This window comes from Ovis canadensis, chromosome 4, assembly GCF_042477335.2.
Source record: "Ovis canadensis isolate MfBH-ARS-UI-01 breed Bighorn chromosome 4, ARS-UI_OviCan_v2, whole genome shotgun sequence".
Lineage (NCBI taxonomy): Eukaryota > Metazoa > Chordata > Mammalia > Artiodactyla > Bovidae > Ovis > Ovis canadensis.
In genome coordinates this window covers 120,221,402-120,238,921 of record NC_091248.1, presented here as the reverse complement: position 1 = coordinate 120,238,921, position 17,520 = coordinate 120,221,402, and the positions used below count along the sequence as shown (strand labels likewise).

At 44.9% G+C, this 17,520-nt stretch overlaps 1 protein-coding gene across 1 annotated transcript; it reads left to right on the top strand.

The window, feature by feature from the left end:
* Positions 1–1,872: 1,872 nt before the first annotated feature.
* On the top strand, positions 1,873–8,042 carry LOC138439750 (probable inactive serine protease 58). The gene is made up of 5 exons (XM_069588843.1): positions 1,873–2,231; positions 3,836–3,974; positions 4,417–4,676; positions 7,589–7,728; positions 7,812–8,042. Exons 1-5 carry the CDS (start codon positions 2,186–2,188, stop codon positions 7,959–7,961), a joined length of 735 nt encoding a protein of 244 aa, XP_069444944.1. The 5' UTR covers positions 1,873–2,185; the 3' UTR covers positions 7,962–8,042.
* The last annotated feature ends 9,478 nt before the right edge of the window (positions 8,043–17,520 follow it).

Here is a 17,520-nt window from a genome sequence, read left to right as displayed (position 1 = left end):
CCATTGACCAGGACACCTAAAATTACAGCATCAAGAAGATGTCAAATGACCCAAAAATAGGGGACCGAGTGATATATGAGAGGCTATGGAGTTACATGTAGGAGAGGGGTGGCATGACATGGGACTATCTGTTAAAAGGGGAAAAAGGAACAGAGAGATGAGCAGAGAGACTCATCCCAGAGGAGAAAAAGACTGCAAAGAGTGAAGAGATTTGGCGTTCATCTCATGAGGGACATGGTGAATCTGTCTGCAGAGATTGCTGAGGGGGTTTGGTTTTTTATATTGATACCCTCTGAGTGTGGATGCATTTCTCTCCTATCAAAGCAAAGCAAAACAAATTAAAACAACAACAGAACAGGAAAAAAAAATGGCTGGGTTATGATGAACGCCACAGCTTATCCTGGCACATACAAGAAAACCAAATTCTCACATTTGGACACTAAGCCCATTTAATTCAACACCGCTTCTTTTTCTTGTACCCTTTGGTCCATCTAAACCACAAGCCCCCCTGTTTGCTTGTCTTCTCCAGTGGGCTTGTCTGTAGTTACGCCCTGCTTCCTGTCTCTGACTCACTGACCAGTGCCCCCAGAGCTCTTTATTGAATCACATCTATATTTGTTGCAGAGTTTTTAATAAAATGCTCATCTGATCACTTCTTTTACTTTTTTCTAGTATTCTTGGCCTGGAGAATCCCAGGGACAGGGAGCCTGATGGGCTGGCATCTATGCGGTCACACAGAGTCAGACACAACTGAAGCAACTTAGCAGCAGCAGCAGCAGCATACTTGATTTACTACAATGTGTTAGTTTCAGGCACACAGCAAAGTGATTCAGTTAACTTCATGAAACTTTCAGTCAGGGCCTTTCCAGATGGCTCAGTAGTAAAGAATCAACCTGCCAATGCAGGAGACATGGGTTTGGTCCCTCGGTTGGGAAGATCCCCTGGAGGAGGAAATGGCAACCCACTCGAGTATTCTTGCCTGGGAAATCCCAGGAACAGAGGAGCCTAGAGGCCTATAGTCCATGAGGCTGCAAAAAGTCAGACATGACCCCATGAGCAGCTCACTCTTTGAGCAGCTGAGCACTATTACTGCTACTCTGCTTATAGAGGAAACATCACATGATAATAAGGCAAGAGGCTGCTGGCCACAAACTGGAATGAGAGCTCTCACCAGGAACTGAATGTGTTAGTACCCTGATCATGCGTGTTGAATTACTACAACTGATTCCATCATTTTCTTCATGTTTTACAACAAAGTAACAGATAATAAAAGTCTGTTGTTGAAGCCACCCGGTCTGTGTTATTTTGTTATAGCAGCTTGGGCAGACAAATGCTTTTGGTAAACTGTTCAGATCTTTGGCCCACTTTTTAACCTGGTTGTTTGTTTTACATATTGTTGAATTTTCAGATTCCATAGTATGTTTTGGATGCAAATCATTTAACAGATACACATTTTGCAAATATTTCTCCCTAGAGAGGGGTATATCTAGATTTTTAGCTCTGAATATTTTGTTTCACAATTGCCCGTTTATAGACCTGCTGTTCCCACTAGTCTATAACTCTTTGCAGTTGGGGCAGTGTCTTCATATCTGGGTACCTCTTGTATCAGCATACAGCCTGGCACATGTCAGACGCATAGTGTAAATCACTGGCTGGCTGAGAGAATGAATGGATGAGCAATGACATGGAAGAAAGGACTCATATATCTCAATGAGGAGTTTAGTGTCAGGCCAATGGGTCAAGATCAGCCCCCGAGGGTGGGGTTACGGTCACTGGAAATAAATGTCAGTGTCACACAGGTGAGGGTTAGCATCACAAAGGTAGGAGGAATCAGTCTGTAGTTCAGAGAGAGACATGGGGTCTGAGACTTATACAGCAGGGAGCACTGCGAGCTTTACCACCTCTCAAATTAGGTGCATCTTTCCCTGAAGAGGGGGTGAGAGATGCTGGATTCCACACCCGTTCTCCACTGTGTCGAGGACCAAGCCATCCGGTCTCTGTCAATGCACCTCTAATATCTGGCACCACATCCTACTCTTTTGGAACTCAATCCTGCAGTTGAAAGAATTCAGATGACAGTTGTTCCAACTCTAGAACCCCTTCCTGCTTCATCTTAGTGTTCTTCTCTCCTTCCTTGGCATCCTTTTCAAGGCACCGAACCTCATCTTTTGAAAAGGCTTTCAACATGATTATGAATTTAATCCTTCTGTGGGCTCTCTTGAACCTGCCTGGTGAGTATCTGCATGTCTTTCTCCTTAATTGCCCAAGAGAAATCCTAAGGGAATCCCGAAAGATGGGCGAAGACAGGAGCAAGGTTCCAGACTGCAAGCCCAGGACTGACTCCTTCAGCACTTCCCACCAGGTTTCTTCCTGGGTCTTTGCCTCAGGGTGATTGCCTGAGTGCTTTTGGAGGAGGCGTGGACCCTGAAACCTGACCCTAGAGTCTCTAAGGAAGACAGGGGCCTGACTGGGCCTGTGGAGAACAGGACTGATGCTTGGTTTGTGCGAATGAGAAGTGGAGTCCAGGGTGAAAAACAGGGGTCCAGCTAATGGACATAGCAGAATGTTCAGGGGTTTAGGTCTTGTCCAGACATGGCTCCAGTCATTCAAGCAAAAACCCTGGAGGTATGCATGGATCCCCTCTTATACCCCACATTCAATCTGATCGGAACCTGTTGCCATCTCTGTCTTCTAAACATTTCCTAAATCCAATCACATGTCGCCACCTCCACAGATCGCTATGGCTCAAGACACCCTCTTCTGTCTTTAGTACCAAATCATCCTGCTAACAGGGCTCTTTGCTTTATACACCTACACGCCACACTTCTCTGTAAGGAAATTATCCTCACTCCTTTCACAACACCCTGAAGAGATTCCGTGTGTCACTAGGGGACAAGTTCATGTCCTTACAACACCCTACAAAATCTCGTATCACCTCTTTGGCCTCTTCCCCTTCCTGCCTTTCTCCCTGTCCCCCACCCTGGCCTCTGTGATGTGCCTTAAACAAGCCTTAGGACTCTTGCTCCAGACATATCCTCTCACTGGAATTCCTTTCCCTAGATACCTGATTAACTCCCACGTCTTCATTACATTGTTCATCTCTCACATTAGCCCTGAGATCTTCCCAATTGCTGATGCAATACTACGCAATGACCCCCACATACCCACGTGCATGCACACCTCTGATACTTCCCCTCCCTTGCTCCCTGCACTAATCACCACCCAACATACTATACCATTGACGTATTCCTGTATTTACTATTACTGAATGTCTCCACTCATCAGAATGTATGACAGCAGGGGGCATATCTCTGTTTTGTTCACTATGTAGCCAAGCGCTTAGAGCCTGCCACATACTAGATGCTCAATATTTATTTGTTGAATGAACGGCTACCTCGCTTGTCAGACTCTGTTAGCATTTGCTCTGTTCTTTAAATGACATGTATCATCCAGCCTTGCATTGTCAGGAGAAAGGGATAATATTGGCTAAAGCGTTCTAAACGTGGCAAAGATAGGAAGTTCTCCATGAGCTGATTTGTCATATGTCTACTGAATCTTGGAAGGTATTTAAGGAAGGTTGTGTTTGATCCATACTTTGAAGAACACCTAACGACAACTAAAAGGGAAAATCCCTTTCATCTTATGAAATATATGTGTTTTTATCATTTTCTTCATGTTTTACAACAAAGTGATCCAGTTTACATATTCAACTTACAGATAAAAATCCTGGAGAGAAGGGTGGGGCAACGTGCTTATTGAGTTCTCTTCTTTTGTTTTTTTCAAATAATACCTGAAAAACAATCTCAGAATTTGTGTTCTATGTGTCTCTGTCCAGTTGCTTTGACCTTTGATCCAGACTACAAAGACGCCATCACTCCCCCCTACTTGATCTACTTGAAGTCTGATTACTTGCCTTGTGTTGGAGTCCTGATCCACCCTCTTTGGGTGATCACAGCTGCACACTGTAACTTAATGTGAGTAATAAGCCTCCAACATCACACTATGCTTTGAGTTCTCAGGTTGGGCACAGACCAGAATTCTCCCTGGGGTCCACTCAGTTAAATGGGATTTGAGAGACGTTCTGGGGATGTTCAGTAGTAGAGAAAAGACTTTGGGGAAGAGCTCATCAAGGCTTATAGTGTGTTAATTGCTAAGTCATATATCCAATTCTTTGTGACCTCATGGAGCTTGGACCACCAGGCTCCTCTGTCCATGGAATTCTCCAGGCAAGAAAACTGGAGTGGGTTGCCATTTCCTTCTCTAGGGGATCTTTCCAACCCAGAGACTGAACCCAAGTCTCCTGCATTGCAGGCAGATTCTTTACCATCTGAGCCATGAGGGAAACCCCATAAAGGTCCAGAAGGATGGATAATCCATGTCTGTTCAGTCTTTTCACAAACATCTCTATTGTTCCAGGAGGCTTCAGTTAGCACTGGGGGTTACAAAACCATCCAATATATATGAAGAAAAATATATACAAGTGGTTGGTTACGAGAAGATGATTCGTCACCCACAATTTTCCATCACTTCTATTGAGCACAACCTCATGTTAATCAAGCTGCAAACCCATATTAGACTCAACGACTACGTGAAAATGGTCAGCCTGCCCAGAGAGCCTGCTGCTGAAGACGACATGTGCACCGTCTCCACCTGGGCCTACAACCTGTGTGATCTCTGTGGGTGGCTCTCGGAACCAGACACGCACCTCTCCTACCTACACAATTCCTTAGCTCCTGCCATTTTCCCCACCGAACTTTCTTCTAGCCTTTCCATTCATCCTCTCATCTCCTTTCCCTTCTCCAGAGTCTCACTGTAGCAGTCCTGAAGTCTTTTCTGTATCTTTCTACATCTTTGCTTTCATATCTGACAGATGTGTTAGTGGCAAGAAGACATTTGTATTCTGGGCTTCATTTGCTGTATGACAGCTCACTGGTCACTTTACCTTTGAAGCCTTAATTTTCTTAATTCTGAAATGAGGCATAAACTACAATCGATGGTTTCAAACCATGGCAGGCATGAAAGATACTTAAAGCCCTGAAACAGAGCAAAATTATGTTTATGTAGTAAACACAAGATAAATACACAATATTGTGCTCAATCATGCAGAGCTTCTTTATGCAAAATTGTGATACAGATCAACAAAAGTTTAAGACTTTTAACTGGTAACATTTTAAAAATGAATATTCACTCGCTTCATCAAAAAATCAGAAGGGATAAATTGGGAGATTGGAATTGACATATACACTATACATGAAATAGATAACTAATAAGGACCTATATATATATATATAGCACAGGTAAGTCTACTCAACACTCTGTAATGACCTATATGGGAAAAGAACCTTAAAAAGAAAGGATATATGTATAACTGATTCACTTTGCTGTATGCCTGAAACTAACACAACATTATAAATAACTGTATTCCAGTGGGGAAAAAAAAAGTAGAAATTCCTTGTCCTTTGAGAGATAACTTGAGTTTTGTGTTATGTCATTTTAATCAAAAAGAGACGTAACTTACAAAAAAATGCAGTTTATTTTGATCTGGCTCATGAAGTAGTTAAGTAAGCATTTTTTAAAAAGGCCTTTCCAAAAGAAAAGTTGAGCTATACAGTTACTGCTAGACTAGAAAATAAGGCAAAGAATCTCAATCATTTTCTTTTAAAAAATTAATATGTTATTTTCAAATAAAGATACTGAAATAAACACACCCCTAAGAAGCAAAATCTCAAAATAATATGCTTCCTCCCAAAGAAGAATCCTCGGCAAGTTTCCAACATGTGTATGGAAACTTCTTTGTTCTTATTTCTCTCATTTTGTTACAGGTTGGAAACATTTTGTTATAGATCTTCAGAATTCACAATATTTGTGAACCATTGATATAAAGGAGATGATTTGAATTAGAAATGAGGAGACCTAGTTTCAAATCCAAATTTTATGGGTTTAAGAGAAACCACTTTTTGTGTGATTTTTTTAGCAGATATTGGATACTTTTGACCTGATGAATGAAAAGCTAGGCTTAGATCTCTCTAAATTCCTTCAGACTCTCAAAATATTAATGAGAGAGACATTGTCTAATGGCACAAACTTGCAGCTAGTAGATGAATAAGTTCTGGAAATCTAATACACAGTGTAGGATGATCCCCTAAAGGAGGGCATGACAACCCACTCCACTATTCTTGCCTGGAGAATTCCCATGGACAGAGGAGCCTGGCGGGCTACGGTCCATGAGATTGCAAAGAGCTGGACAAGACTGAGTGACTAAGCACACAGTGAATATAGATGGTGATATTGTATTATAATCAAACTTGCTGAGGGATTGGATCTTAATTTTTCCCTCCAAAAAAAAAAAAAAAAAGAAATGGTAATTCTGTGTGCTGATAGAGGCGGACTGTGGCCAATCATATTGATCTCTAGTGGTCTTGACCTCCATTGGCTTGACGTGGGGCTTGAGTTCCCAGCCAGAGATTGAGGCCAGGTTGCAGCAGTGAGAACACCAAATTCTAGCCACTAGACCAGTGGTCAGTGACAAGGACCGTGGCTCTTCAGTTTTCCAGAAATGAATTCCCACAAAGACAGAAAGTAGTGAAACAAGTGAAATATTTATTAGGAGGAAAAAGAGTACACAGTATGTGTTCATAGCCACACGGGCAGACTCAGACGGAGAAAGAGAGTTGAGACCTCACGGCAGGTTAAGTCGCTTGCATGGGGCACTTTTTCCAGGTTCCCTTAGGCCAGTCGTTTTGATTTGCCAGGTTCACAGTCCATATCTGGCATATCTCAGGATCCGCCTACGTGTGCACATGCATCTCTTAACCAAGAGGGATTCTACCGCAAAGGCCTACAGGTAGAGCCTCCCTTGATATCACTCCACTTGGACCTCTAAGGAAACTTTCTATGCATATGTGGTCAGGGAGGCCTCTTGACTTTGAGAATGAGAAATATGTAGTCTGGGCAGGGCCCAGCCTCCTCCCTTAATTGTCCTACTATTCTCCTCTTGGAGTTTTTGGTCCACAGAGAATGAATCTCCTATCACTTTACCACTGCGGGGCGGGGCGGGGCGGGGGGAACATCTACCTCTGACTCAATACTACAATATTCAAATGTGTCAAATCAATATACTGTATACCTCATATTTATGCAATGTTTCATGTCAGTGTGTTTCAGTTGAAAAGTTAGAAAGGAATAGGTGATGAATATAACCTGTGGGGCAAATTATAAACCTGAAAGCTCAAAAAGTAAAATAAAATTAAACTGAAAAAATTAAAATTCCAACTTAAAGGATGCTTTTACAAGGTCTGACCTGCCAGAAAAAAATTGTAAGTAATTTGTTTCACTTCATTGCAGAAATGTCTTGTATTTCCATCTAACTCCCAAGAATTTAATCTCTTTTATAAATAGACGCTTTGTGTCATGAGAAATTGTTAATCTGATCACTTCCTACCGTCTTCGTGGCTGCGGTTTTGGTCTCTGTGTTTGGACTTTTTTGTTTCTACCAGGAAAGGAACTATGTTGAAAACGAAGGAAAGGAAAGAAGGAAGTTTGGTATCTCATAACTCCTAAGGAAGTTCTATTTCTTTCTTCCTTCCAGACAAGGACCCTGACTCACTGCAGAATGTGAATATCTCTGTAATCTCCAAAGGTGAGTGCCGCAGAGCCTATAAAAACATCCGCATCAGAGACAATATGATGTGCGTGGGCATCGTGCCAGGAAGGAGGCTGCCCTGCAAGGTAACGTGCTCTCCGTGCCTTAATGTCCCCATTTGATTGTGTCCTTTGCCAGAAAAATAACTCCGTCTCCTTTTCCCTGGCAGGAAGTCACAGCTGCCCCAGCGGTGTGCAATGGGATACTTCAAGGAATCCTGACATTTGCGGATGGGTGTGTTTTGAGAGCTGATGTGGGAATCTATACCAGGATCATTAACTACATACCCTGGATTGAAAATACCATCCGGAACAACTGAGTTCTCATGGCAGGAATTCTAGACCCTGTGACACCACCTGTTCCTAAGTCCAGCCTCAGAATTAAATCTAATCAGGTGTCCTGAGTTGCATCCCACACGTCTGTCTTACGCCTGCCCCACAGGGTGGGTGGCTGGTGCCTCCCTGTATGTGACTATACATGGCAGCTCTTCCTCCTCCCCTATTGATGATGATGGCAAACTCCATACCTCTTGGAATTTATGAAGTGGCGACTGTGTTCTCGCTAATGAATTGATCATTGCCTTACTGAATAATGAAAAAAAAAAGTCACTCGATTGCCATCTTGGGTGACAAAACACCTACTACTTGTACTGGATTCAATCACATGAGCTTTGGGCAAGTTATACATGCCAGCCGGAAGTCTGAGAAGGATCAAACTAAACAGAATTCCTGGGGAGGAGAGAGGGTTTAAGGGGGGACACCTTAGGAGGAATGATGGCACTTGGTTTCTCCTTGCCCCCACAACTCTCAGCACTAGACATGGATTCTGGACATTCATTTTGCAGCATTCTCAGTAGGGGCTTAGCTCTGAGAGGTTAATACCAAAGGTAACTGGGGTTTAGGACACAGCAGATGAACAGAGAGTACAGGGTGGATTTTCCCAATGTGCTCTTTCCATGATGCCAGCTGCCCCAGGAGCTTCATTCTCCCCCAGTTAAACACTCTTGCCTTTTCTTCCTTCCTTCTTCTCTTTTCATCTCACCTCTGCAGCTCCAGTTACCACCTGAGAGCTTTCAGTTCAGTTCAGTTCAGTCGCTCAGTCATGTCCAACTCTTTGCAACCCCATGAATCGCAGCACGCCAGGCCTCCTTGTCCATCACCATCTCCCAGAGTTCACTCAGACTCACGTCCATCGAGTCCATGATGCCATCCAGCCATCTCATTCTCGGTCGTCCCCTTCTCCTCCTGCCCCCAATCCCTCCCAGCATCAGAGTCTTTTCCAATGAGTCAACTCTTCGCATGAGGTGGCCAAAGTACTGGAGCTTCAGCTTGATAGATTTCCATGGGGAGTGGCCTTTGACCAGTATTATATTAAGGGCGAGATTGGTCAGGACATTTTTGCAAATTAGGTCTTTGCAAGAAGTCTCTGCACATGCTCCATTTGGTTCCATTGCTCACTTTGCTTGTTCTCATTTAAAAGCAATGAGAACAATGAAGAAGGGCTTTAAAACCGACCAGCTTGCCTATCTGCTCATTCAAGTCTTCTGCAGTGAGAGCATTTTGGTGAGAATTCTCAGGGATACCATATTTTCCTCCTCCAAACTGACCTTGAAAAATTCTAGTACATTAATTCTTCCTCAAATAGCTTATCCCCATGTCCCCATTCTCCTCCTTCCAAGTGTCTACCAGGGCAGAGCATCAGCCACTCTCAAGAAATTCACATTGATCTTGACCTCAGGAATGAGAACTAGATAATGTTGATTGATCTTCTGGCTCCTGAGAAGAATTCAATTCTCCTTCTTCCTTCATGGCATCCCTCCGAGGGGTTTTAATATCACAAGAGGAGGAGGGCGTGGCAATCCACTCCAGTACTCTTGCCGGGAGAATCCCATGGACAGAGGAGCCTGGTGGGCTGCAGTCCACGGGGTCACCAAGAGTCAGATGCAACTGAAGCTACCTAGCATGCCTAAGTCACCAAGTAAACAGGGGCTCTTCTTTTATAGGCTTAAAAGAAGACTCATTCTTAGCACAGGATCCATTCTCTAGGGCAGTGGTTCCCAACCTTTTTGGCACCAGGGACTGGTTTCATGAAAGACAATTTTCCCACAGACCAGGGCCCAGGGATGGTTTGGGATGATTCAAGGGCATCACATTTACTGTGCACATTGTTTCCATGATTATTACATCAGTTCCACCTCAGATCATCAGGCTGTAGATGCGGAGATTGGGGACCCCTGCTCTAGGGCACCCAGGCTCTTTTTGGCTCAAAGGAAATTAAATCAGTTAATATAACTAACAAGTTTGCAAGCGAAGAAGGAGGCTGGAATACTTTAGCTTATTGACATACATCACTCCACTGCTGTCAAATCTGTGGGGGTTGTTTTGGCTTACTTTTGGTTCTATAAATCAATTAACTTCACCTGTCCGTTTCACTCCTGGATCCCATTTTAATGGCGAGTCCTTGAAAGAATCCCCTTAAAGGCTCCAAAACATTACCGGTGTTGTGTCATTCATTTCCATTTTAGGAGTTGGAGAAGCAGGTGAAATGAGTAACTTGACGTTGTCTATTTTCCTTTAGCAAGTTATTACCCTTTAAAAGGCAAAAAGTTCTTTAGCAGGAGCTAAATGATACTGAGAGAGGAGAAAATGTGACCCCTGCAAAGTTCTTCTTTGAACAGGCTTCTCTGTTCGCTTGCATGCTGGATTTTTAAGAGAAAATAGGACGGCATCTATGACTCAGTATCCCGAAGGGTGGGATAAGTCTAATTTTAAGTCACAGCCTTAGGAAGACTGCTGTTGTCACATGTCTGAGCCATATTCTCTATCAACTCTGTAAGTCATGTTGCTAGAAATTTCCCTCTTCATCTGCCTCCTCCTTTATCTCTCTCACTTTTTTTCAGAATTTCTGTAAAGAAAACAGGGGTGTCATTTATTAGCCTCCTCAGATCCTAATAAGACATTAGGATTTGGAGAGCATGCTGATGGAGTAAGGGGGTGCTTCCTATAAACACCATTCTCCAGGCTGAAAAGCTATGATTCCCCAAAGCTGTGACTGGATGGGCCAGGATCATACAAAAACCAGGTGAAGATCAGGCTAGAGCTTGCGCCTGTGCACAGAAATAAACACCAGCTACTGCAATGATGAGGCTTTCAAAGACTTCATAGAATTTAAAGTTTCTTTCCTCTGTGTATTCCTTCAAGGATGGGAGGGTTTGAGAAACCATAAAATGAGTTCTGCTCAGTAGGGACCCAGGGTGGGAAAAAAGCCCTGGTTTAAAGTCATCAACTAGGACACCTGGAACAGAATAAGACTGCCTACTGGGGGCTTCCCTGGAGGTCCAGTTAAGATGCCATGCTTCCAATGCAAGGGGCGTGGGTTTGATCCCTGATCTGGGAACTAAGTGTCTACACGCCATCCCAGTGTGACCAAACGAAAACAAAGCTGTGGTTCTGGACGAAACCGAACAAGACAATAATAAAAATTTAAAATTAAGAAAGAAATCACCCACTGGAAGCTAAAGACGGGGAGCCAGGGGTTGAGGAATCCCAAGGCCATCACTCCCAGACCCTTTGAAAACTCAGTGCAGCAGTAGGCACCTTGATGATCTCACTTTGGGATTTCTGGCAACTGCTCTGACCAAAATTCAACCAAAATGCCAAAGAGAGAGGACTCAGGTATCCAAATGCCAGGCTGTCGGTCTCCTCCTCCTCGTCGTCCTTGTCTTCTGGAGTCAGGCAGGTGTTCACCACCACACCTGAGAGGGGCTGAGAGAAGACCAACACTATGGCTGCCATCATGACCTCTGTGCAGGCGATCCGCGGGCAGATGGCGCCCCCTGGTGGAGAAAGAGTCTCACTCCCCACAAGCGCAGAGAAAAGAGCAGCTAGGTGCTGGTAGTTCCGCCTGGCAAACCAGAGATGGGGCTGCCTTTGAAACGCCTCCGCATTCACTCACGCCCACCCGACACCTCAGTCACCTGCTCATGTGGACCACACCGTCTGGGATGGAGAAGCTCCGAGCTGGAAGCGGGGTGGGTCAGCGGCAGTCCAGTCTCCCTTCTCTGCAGGGGTCTCAGGACTGGCGTCTTTCTCATAACACCCCTCCCTGTGGTTCCCGGCCATTCCCCTGGGGCTGAGCCTGCTGTTCTGCCTTGAGCCCACATGTACCCTTCCTCAGGCTGCAGATCCATTTCTGAGCCATGACTTTAGGTCAATATTTGGTGAGCCCCCCACTCCGGAGCCCAGACCCTGGTCCTTTCTAGGTCAGGCCCTCTCTGTGGATCTTGCTTTTAAAAAGGTCAACTGGAGATTGAGGCGTGAGAAGTTCAGGAGGTGCTGAGGGCAGAGAATGTGGATCTAATTGGGAAAACGTGTGCGTATTTACGCAAATGGTGTTTGTGGTGGAGCCGGGGCGGGGGGCGGGGGGCGGGGAGGGGGGTGGGGGGAGGGTGTCATACATTGAGATATTCACTCTACCTCTTTTCTGAGCTCCCAGGATCTCTTTGGGTGTCCTTCTCTCTTCTGGACATTGATACTGGTCTTAAAGTGCAATATGCTTTTTATACATGTGGAGAAAATAGTTCACAGTGGTTAAGTCTTCCCAGGTGGTACTAGAGGTAAAGAGCCCACCTGCCAGTGCAGGAGATGTTGAGACGCAGGTTCGATCCCTGGGTCAGGAAGATCCCTGGAGGGGGGCACAGCAACCTGCTCCAGTATTCTTGCCTGGAGAATCCCATGGACAGAGGAGCCTGGCGGGCTATGGTCCTTGGGGTCACAAAGAGCTGGACATGAGTGAGGCAACTTAGCACAATACCACCACTGGAGAGAACAGCCAACAGAGATTAAGTCCTTCCTACATGACTCTGTATTTTCCTAAAGGCTTCACCTGAACTGGGTTGTTTAATCCAAGAAGCAACCTTCTGAGCTGGGGAATTAGTGTCAGTACTTTGCAGACACAGAGCCTAAGCTTCAAGGAGAAGAAGTCTTCCCCAGAGGCACAAGTGGCTGTTGGGCCACAGATCAAGCCTTGAACTCACTGGGCTGAGTGTTTTCTGAAGCGCAGGGAGAGTCTGCTTGTAGTAAAGAGGCCAGAAGGGAAGATCCAGGTTGAGGAGGGCCATCAGGGCAGAGGGGGAAGAGGAGGAGGTTGGGTCTGTGGTTGAGACCCAGAGGGTGGTTTTTATTCATTTTCCCAGTTAGGGTGTCTCACTGTGTCTTTACTGCAGGTGCAGAACAGCGTTCTGCCCTGGGTCACATTGGCCACGTGTAGGCTCAGCTCACTCTCACTGACCCGCGCGGCCCGGTAATTCGCTCCAGGGAGGTTTATGACTTCCTCATCCCCGGTACTCCGCAGACTGGCCAGCACCTGTAGTTGCCCCCTGAGATCCTGCTGGTACCAGCTCATCCAGGGGTACTGGGAATCCTTCAGGATGCACCGCAGGGTTTCAGCCTGTCCGCGAGGTACCAGGACCCACCTGGGCTTTTGCTCCACCAAGCTCGTGGCTGCATCTGAAACACACAGGCCGGCCAGGCTGAAGCTCCTGGGGGTAGTGGTCACCACTAGATCTCTAGCTGGAGCCAAAACCTGAAGCGGGATCCCGTGAGTAGTGCCGGAGGAGGCTGTTGCAGAAGGGGTCCTTTCACAGGGTGAGCGGACCGCAGGGCAGTCTTGGCAAGGCTGGGGTCAGGGAGCAGAACTTTCTGCGCCTACAGGCACCCCTGTGACCCAGCCCGTCTTTTCCTCCCTCAGTCCACCAAGTGGTTGTCTCTGCCAGGCCCCTGACCTGTACTCACGGCAGCCAGGAGCACCCAGCCCCACAGGACGGGAAACAGGGCCATTCCCTCGCCTCTCCAGCAAGTCAAGGGGATGGGGCCACCAGGCAGGAGAGCAGACGCTGACCTGGGAGGCCCGATTAGAGGCTGAGACTCTCCAGGCCTGACACTCAAAAGGGAGTGGCTTTTCCAGGAAACTCAGTATCTTGTCTCATCTGCTCACTAAAGCTCAAACCTCAAACTGGAGTTTCCTGTTTCAGCACACCAATGCACACTCACACACGCATACACGCTCTCCACACTCACCCCGGGGGCCTTGGTGAGTGTACCTGGACCTGCACCCTTTCAGCTGCTTTGCTGAGATTCCTAGAAACGTGATGCTGAATCTGTGTCTCAAATCTTCACAAGGAATTAAAATAACTCAATGAAACCAAGTCACAGGGCTTCCCTGGTGGCTCAGTGGTAAATAATCCTCCTGCCAAAGCAGGAGACACAGGTTCAGTCCCTGGGTCAGGAAGATTCCCTGGAGGAGGGCATGGCAACCTACTCCAATATTCTGGCCTGGGAAATCCATGGACAGAAGAGCCTGGAGGGCTATCGTCCATAGGGTTTACAAAAGAGTCGGCAGGACTGAGCAACTAGACAGCAACCAAGTCAAACTTGTAGGCTGAACAGACATTTTCCTGCATGCAGAGAGGCTCCTGCAGGGCAACTTAGTTAAGGAACACTCATCTCTGATGACCCGCGTTTTCCTCTGTAAAAGCAAATACAAACAAAACAGAATAAGGGAAGAGACTTCCAACCCCTCCATTTTCTTAGAGCATTTATTTCAATGTATGGCAAAACCAATACAGCATTGTAAAGTAAAAATAAATACAATTTTTAAAAAAGAAAACTTCTAAGTTCTTTCTCTGCCTCTTTGAAATGTACATAACCATACTCTCCTTAAAAGCTATATCACCTCTTGCCAGTATTAAGACCCAGGCATGTCTCTCTCAAGGACCTGCAACCATTTATTTGGAATAAAATCATGAAGGAAGATAAGCCTAACTTGGTCTAGAGCAGATGCCTGGCACCACGTTGCAAAATGGTTTCATCATAAAGACATGATATAGGGACTTCCTGGCTGTCCAGTGGTTAAGACACTGCACTTCCACTGCAGGGGACCCAGGTTTGATCCCTGGTTGGGGAACTAAGATCCTGCATGCCACAGGGGGTGGCCAAAAAAATAGAAAAATACAATGACATTTATTTTTCCTTTGGTAAAGCCAATTAGTAAACACAGATAGACACCTCAATTTCCAAGGGACTTCGGCATGGACTGTGGATTACCGAAGTGGACTGCCAAGTCCTCTCATTTGAGGACTAGTTATCGCTTCTCTTAGGGCTTCCCTTGTGGCTCAGCTGGTAAAGAATCCGCCTGCAGTGCGGGAAACCTGGGTTTGATCCCTGGGTTGGGAAGATCCCCTGGAGAAGGAAAAGGCTACCCACTCCAGTATTCTGGTTTGGAGAATTCCATGGACTGAATATTCCACAGGGTCACAAAGAGCTGGATATGACTGTGCAACTTTAACTTATAACTTTTATTTTTGATTGTATTTTCCCAACAACTCACAGTGCTACCACTTCCTGGCAGTGTGACCTTGGATCTCAGTTCATTTCTCTGTAAGACGGAGATAATATTGGGAGCTAGTTCATAGGAGTAAGTGGATTAATATATGAAAATTTCTTAGAACGGAGCTCCTACTAAGACTCACTCAGTAGGAGTTGACCTCTAATGTTGCAATTGTAACCTTCCAATTCAATAAAGATATGACAATTATAGCTTCCCTGGTGGCTCAGACAGTACAGAATCTGTCTGTAATGTGGGAAACCTGGGTTCAGTCCCTAGGTTGGGAAGATCCCCTGGAGAAGGGCATGGCAGTATTTTTGCCTGGAGAATCCCTATGAACAGAAGAGCCTGGTGAGCTACAGTCCATGGGGTTGCAAAGAGTTGGACACGACTGAGCAACTAAGCACACACCCATATTGGTCTTTAATCTCCTGGCATGCTGCAGTCCATGCGGTCGCAAAGAGTCAGATACAACTTACTTACTCAACATCAACAACATGTATAAAGTAACTTCATTAATATTTTCTACATCACACTTTCAAGTCTGCATAATCTAAATGTGCACAGAGACAGAATGATCTCTGTTCGTCTCCAAGGCAAACCATTCAATATCACAGTTATCCAAGTCTATGCCCCAACCAGTAATGCTGAAGAAGCTGAAGGTGAATGGTTCTATGGAGACCTACAAGACCTTGTAGAACTAACACCCCCAAAAAGATGTCCTTTTCATTATAGGGGACTGGAATGCAAAAGTAGGAAGTCAAGAAACACCTGAAGTAACAGGCAAATTTGGCCTTGGAATGCAGAATGAAGCAGGACAAAGACTAACAGAGTTTTGCCAACAGAACACGCTGGTCATAGAAAACACCCTCTTCCAACAACACAAGAGAAGACTCTACACACAGACATCACCAGATGGTCAACACCGAAATCAGATTGATTATATTCTTTGCAGCCAAAGATGGAGAAGTGCTATACAGTCAGCAAAAACAAGATTGGGAGCTGACTGTGGCTCAGATCATGAACTCTTTATTACCAAATTCAGACTGAAATTGAAGAAAGTAGGGAAAACCGCTAGACCATTCAGGTATGACCTAAATCAAATCCCTTATGATTATACAGTGGAAGTGAGAAATAGATTTAAGGGACTAGATCTGATAGATAGAGTGCCTGATGAACTATAGAATGAGGTTCATGACATTGTACAGGAGGCAGGGATCAAGACCATCCCTATGGAAAAGAAATGCAAAAAAGCCAAATGGCTGTCCGGGGAGGCCTTACAAATAGCTGTGAAAAGAAGAGAGGCGAAAAGCAAAGGAGAAAAGGAAAGATATAAGCATCTGAATGCAGAGTTCCAAAAAATAGCAAGAAGAGATAAGAAAGTCTTCTTCAGCGATCAATGCAAAGAAATAGAGGAAAAGAACAGAATGGGAAAGACTAGAGATCTCTTCAAGAAAATTAGAGATACCAAGGGAACATTTCATGCAAAGATGGGCTCAATAAGGGCAGAAATGGTATGGACCTAACAGAAGCAGAAGATAAGAAGAGGTGGCAAGAATACACAGAAGAACTGTACAAAAAGGATCTTCATGACACAGATAATCAAGATTGTGTGATCACTAATCTAGAGCCAGACATCCTGGAATGTGAAGTCATGTGGGCCTTGGAAAGCATCGCTATGAACAGAGCTAGTGGAGGTGATAGAATTCCAGTGGAGCTGTTTCAAATCCTGAAAGACGATGCTGTGAAAGTGCTGCACTCAATATGCCAGCAGATTTGGAAAAGTCAGCAGTGGCCACAGGACTGGAAAAGGTCAGTTTTCATTCCAGTTCCAAAGAAAAGCAATGCCAAAGAATGCTCCAACTACTGCACAATTGCACTCATCTCACACGCTAGTAAAGTAATGCTCAAAATTCTCCAAGTCAGGCTTCAGCAATACGTGAACTGTGAACTTCCAAATGTTCAAGCTGGTTTTAGAAAAGGCAGAGGAACCAGAGATCAAATTGCCAACATCCACTGGATCATGGAAAAAGCAAGAGAGTTCCAGGAAAATATCTATTTCTGCTTTATTGAGTATGCCAAAGCCTTTGACTGTGTGGATCACAATAAACTGTGGAAAATTCTTCAAGAGATGGGAATACCAGACCACCTGACTTGTCTCTTGAGAAATCTGTATGCAGGTCAGAAAGCAACAGTTAGAACTGGACATGGAACAACAGACTGGTTCCAAATAGGAAAAGGAGTACATCAAGGCTGTATATTGTCACCCTGCTTATTTAACTTCTATGCAGAGTACATCATGACAAACGCTAGGCTGGAAGAAACACAAGCTGGAATCAAGATTGCAGGGAGAAATCTCAATAACCTCAGATATACAGATGACACCACCCTTATGGCAGAAAGTAAAGAGGAACTAAAAAGCCTCTTGATGAAAGTGAAAGAGGAGAGCGAAAAAGTTGGCCTAAAGCTCAACATTCAGAAAACGAAGATCATGG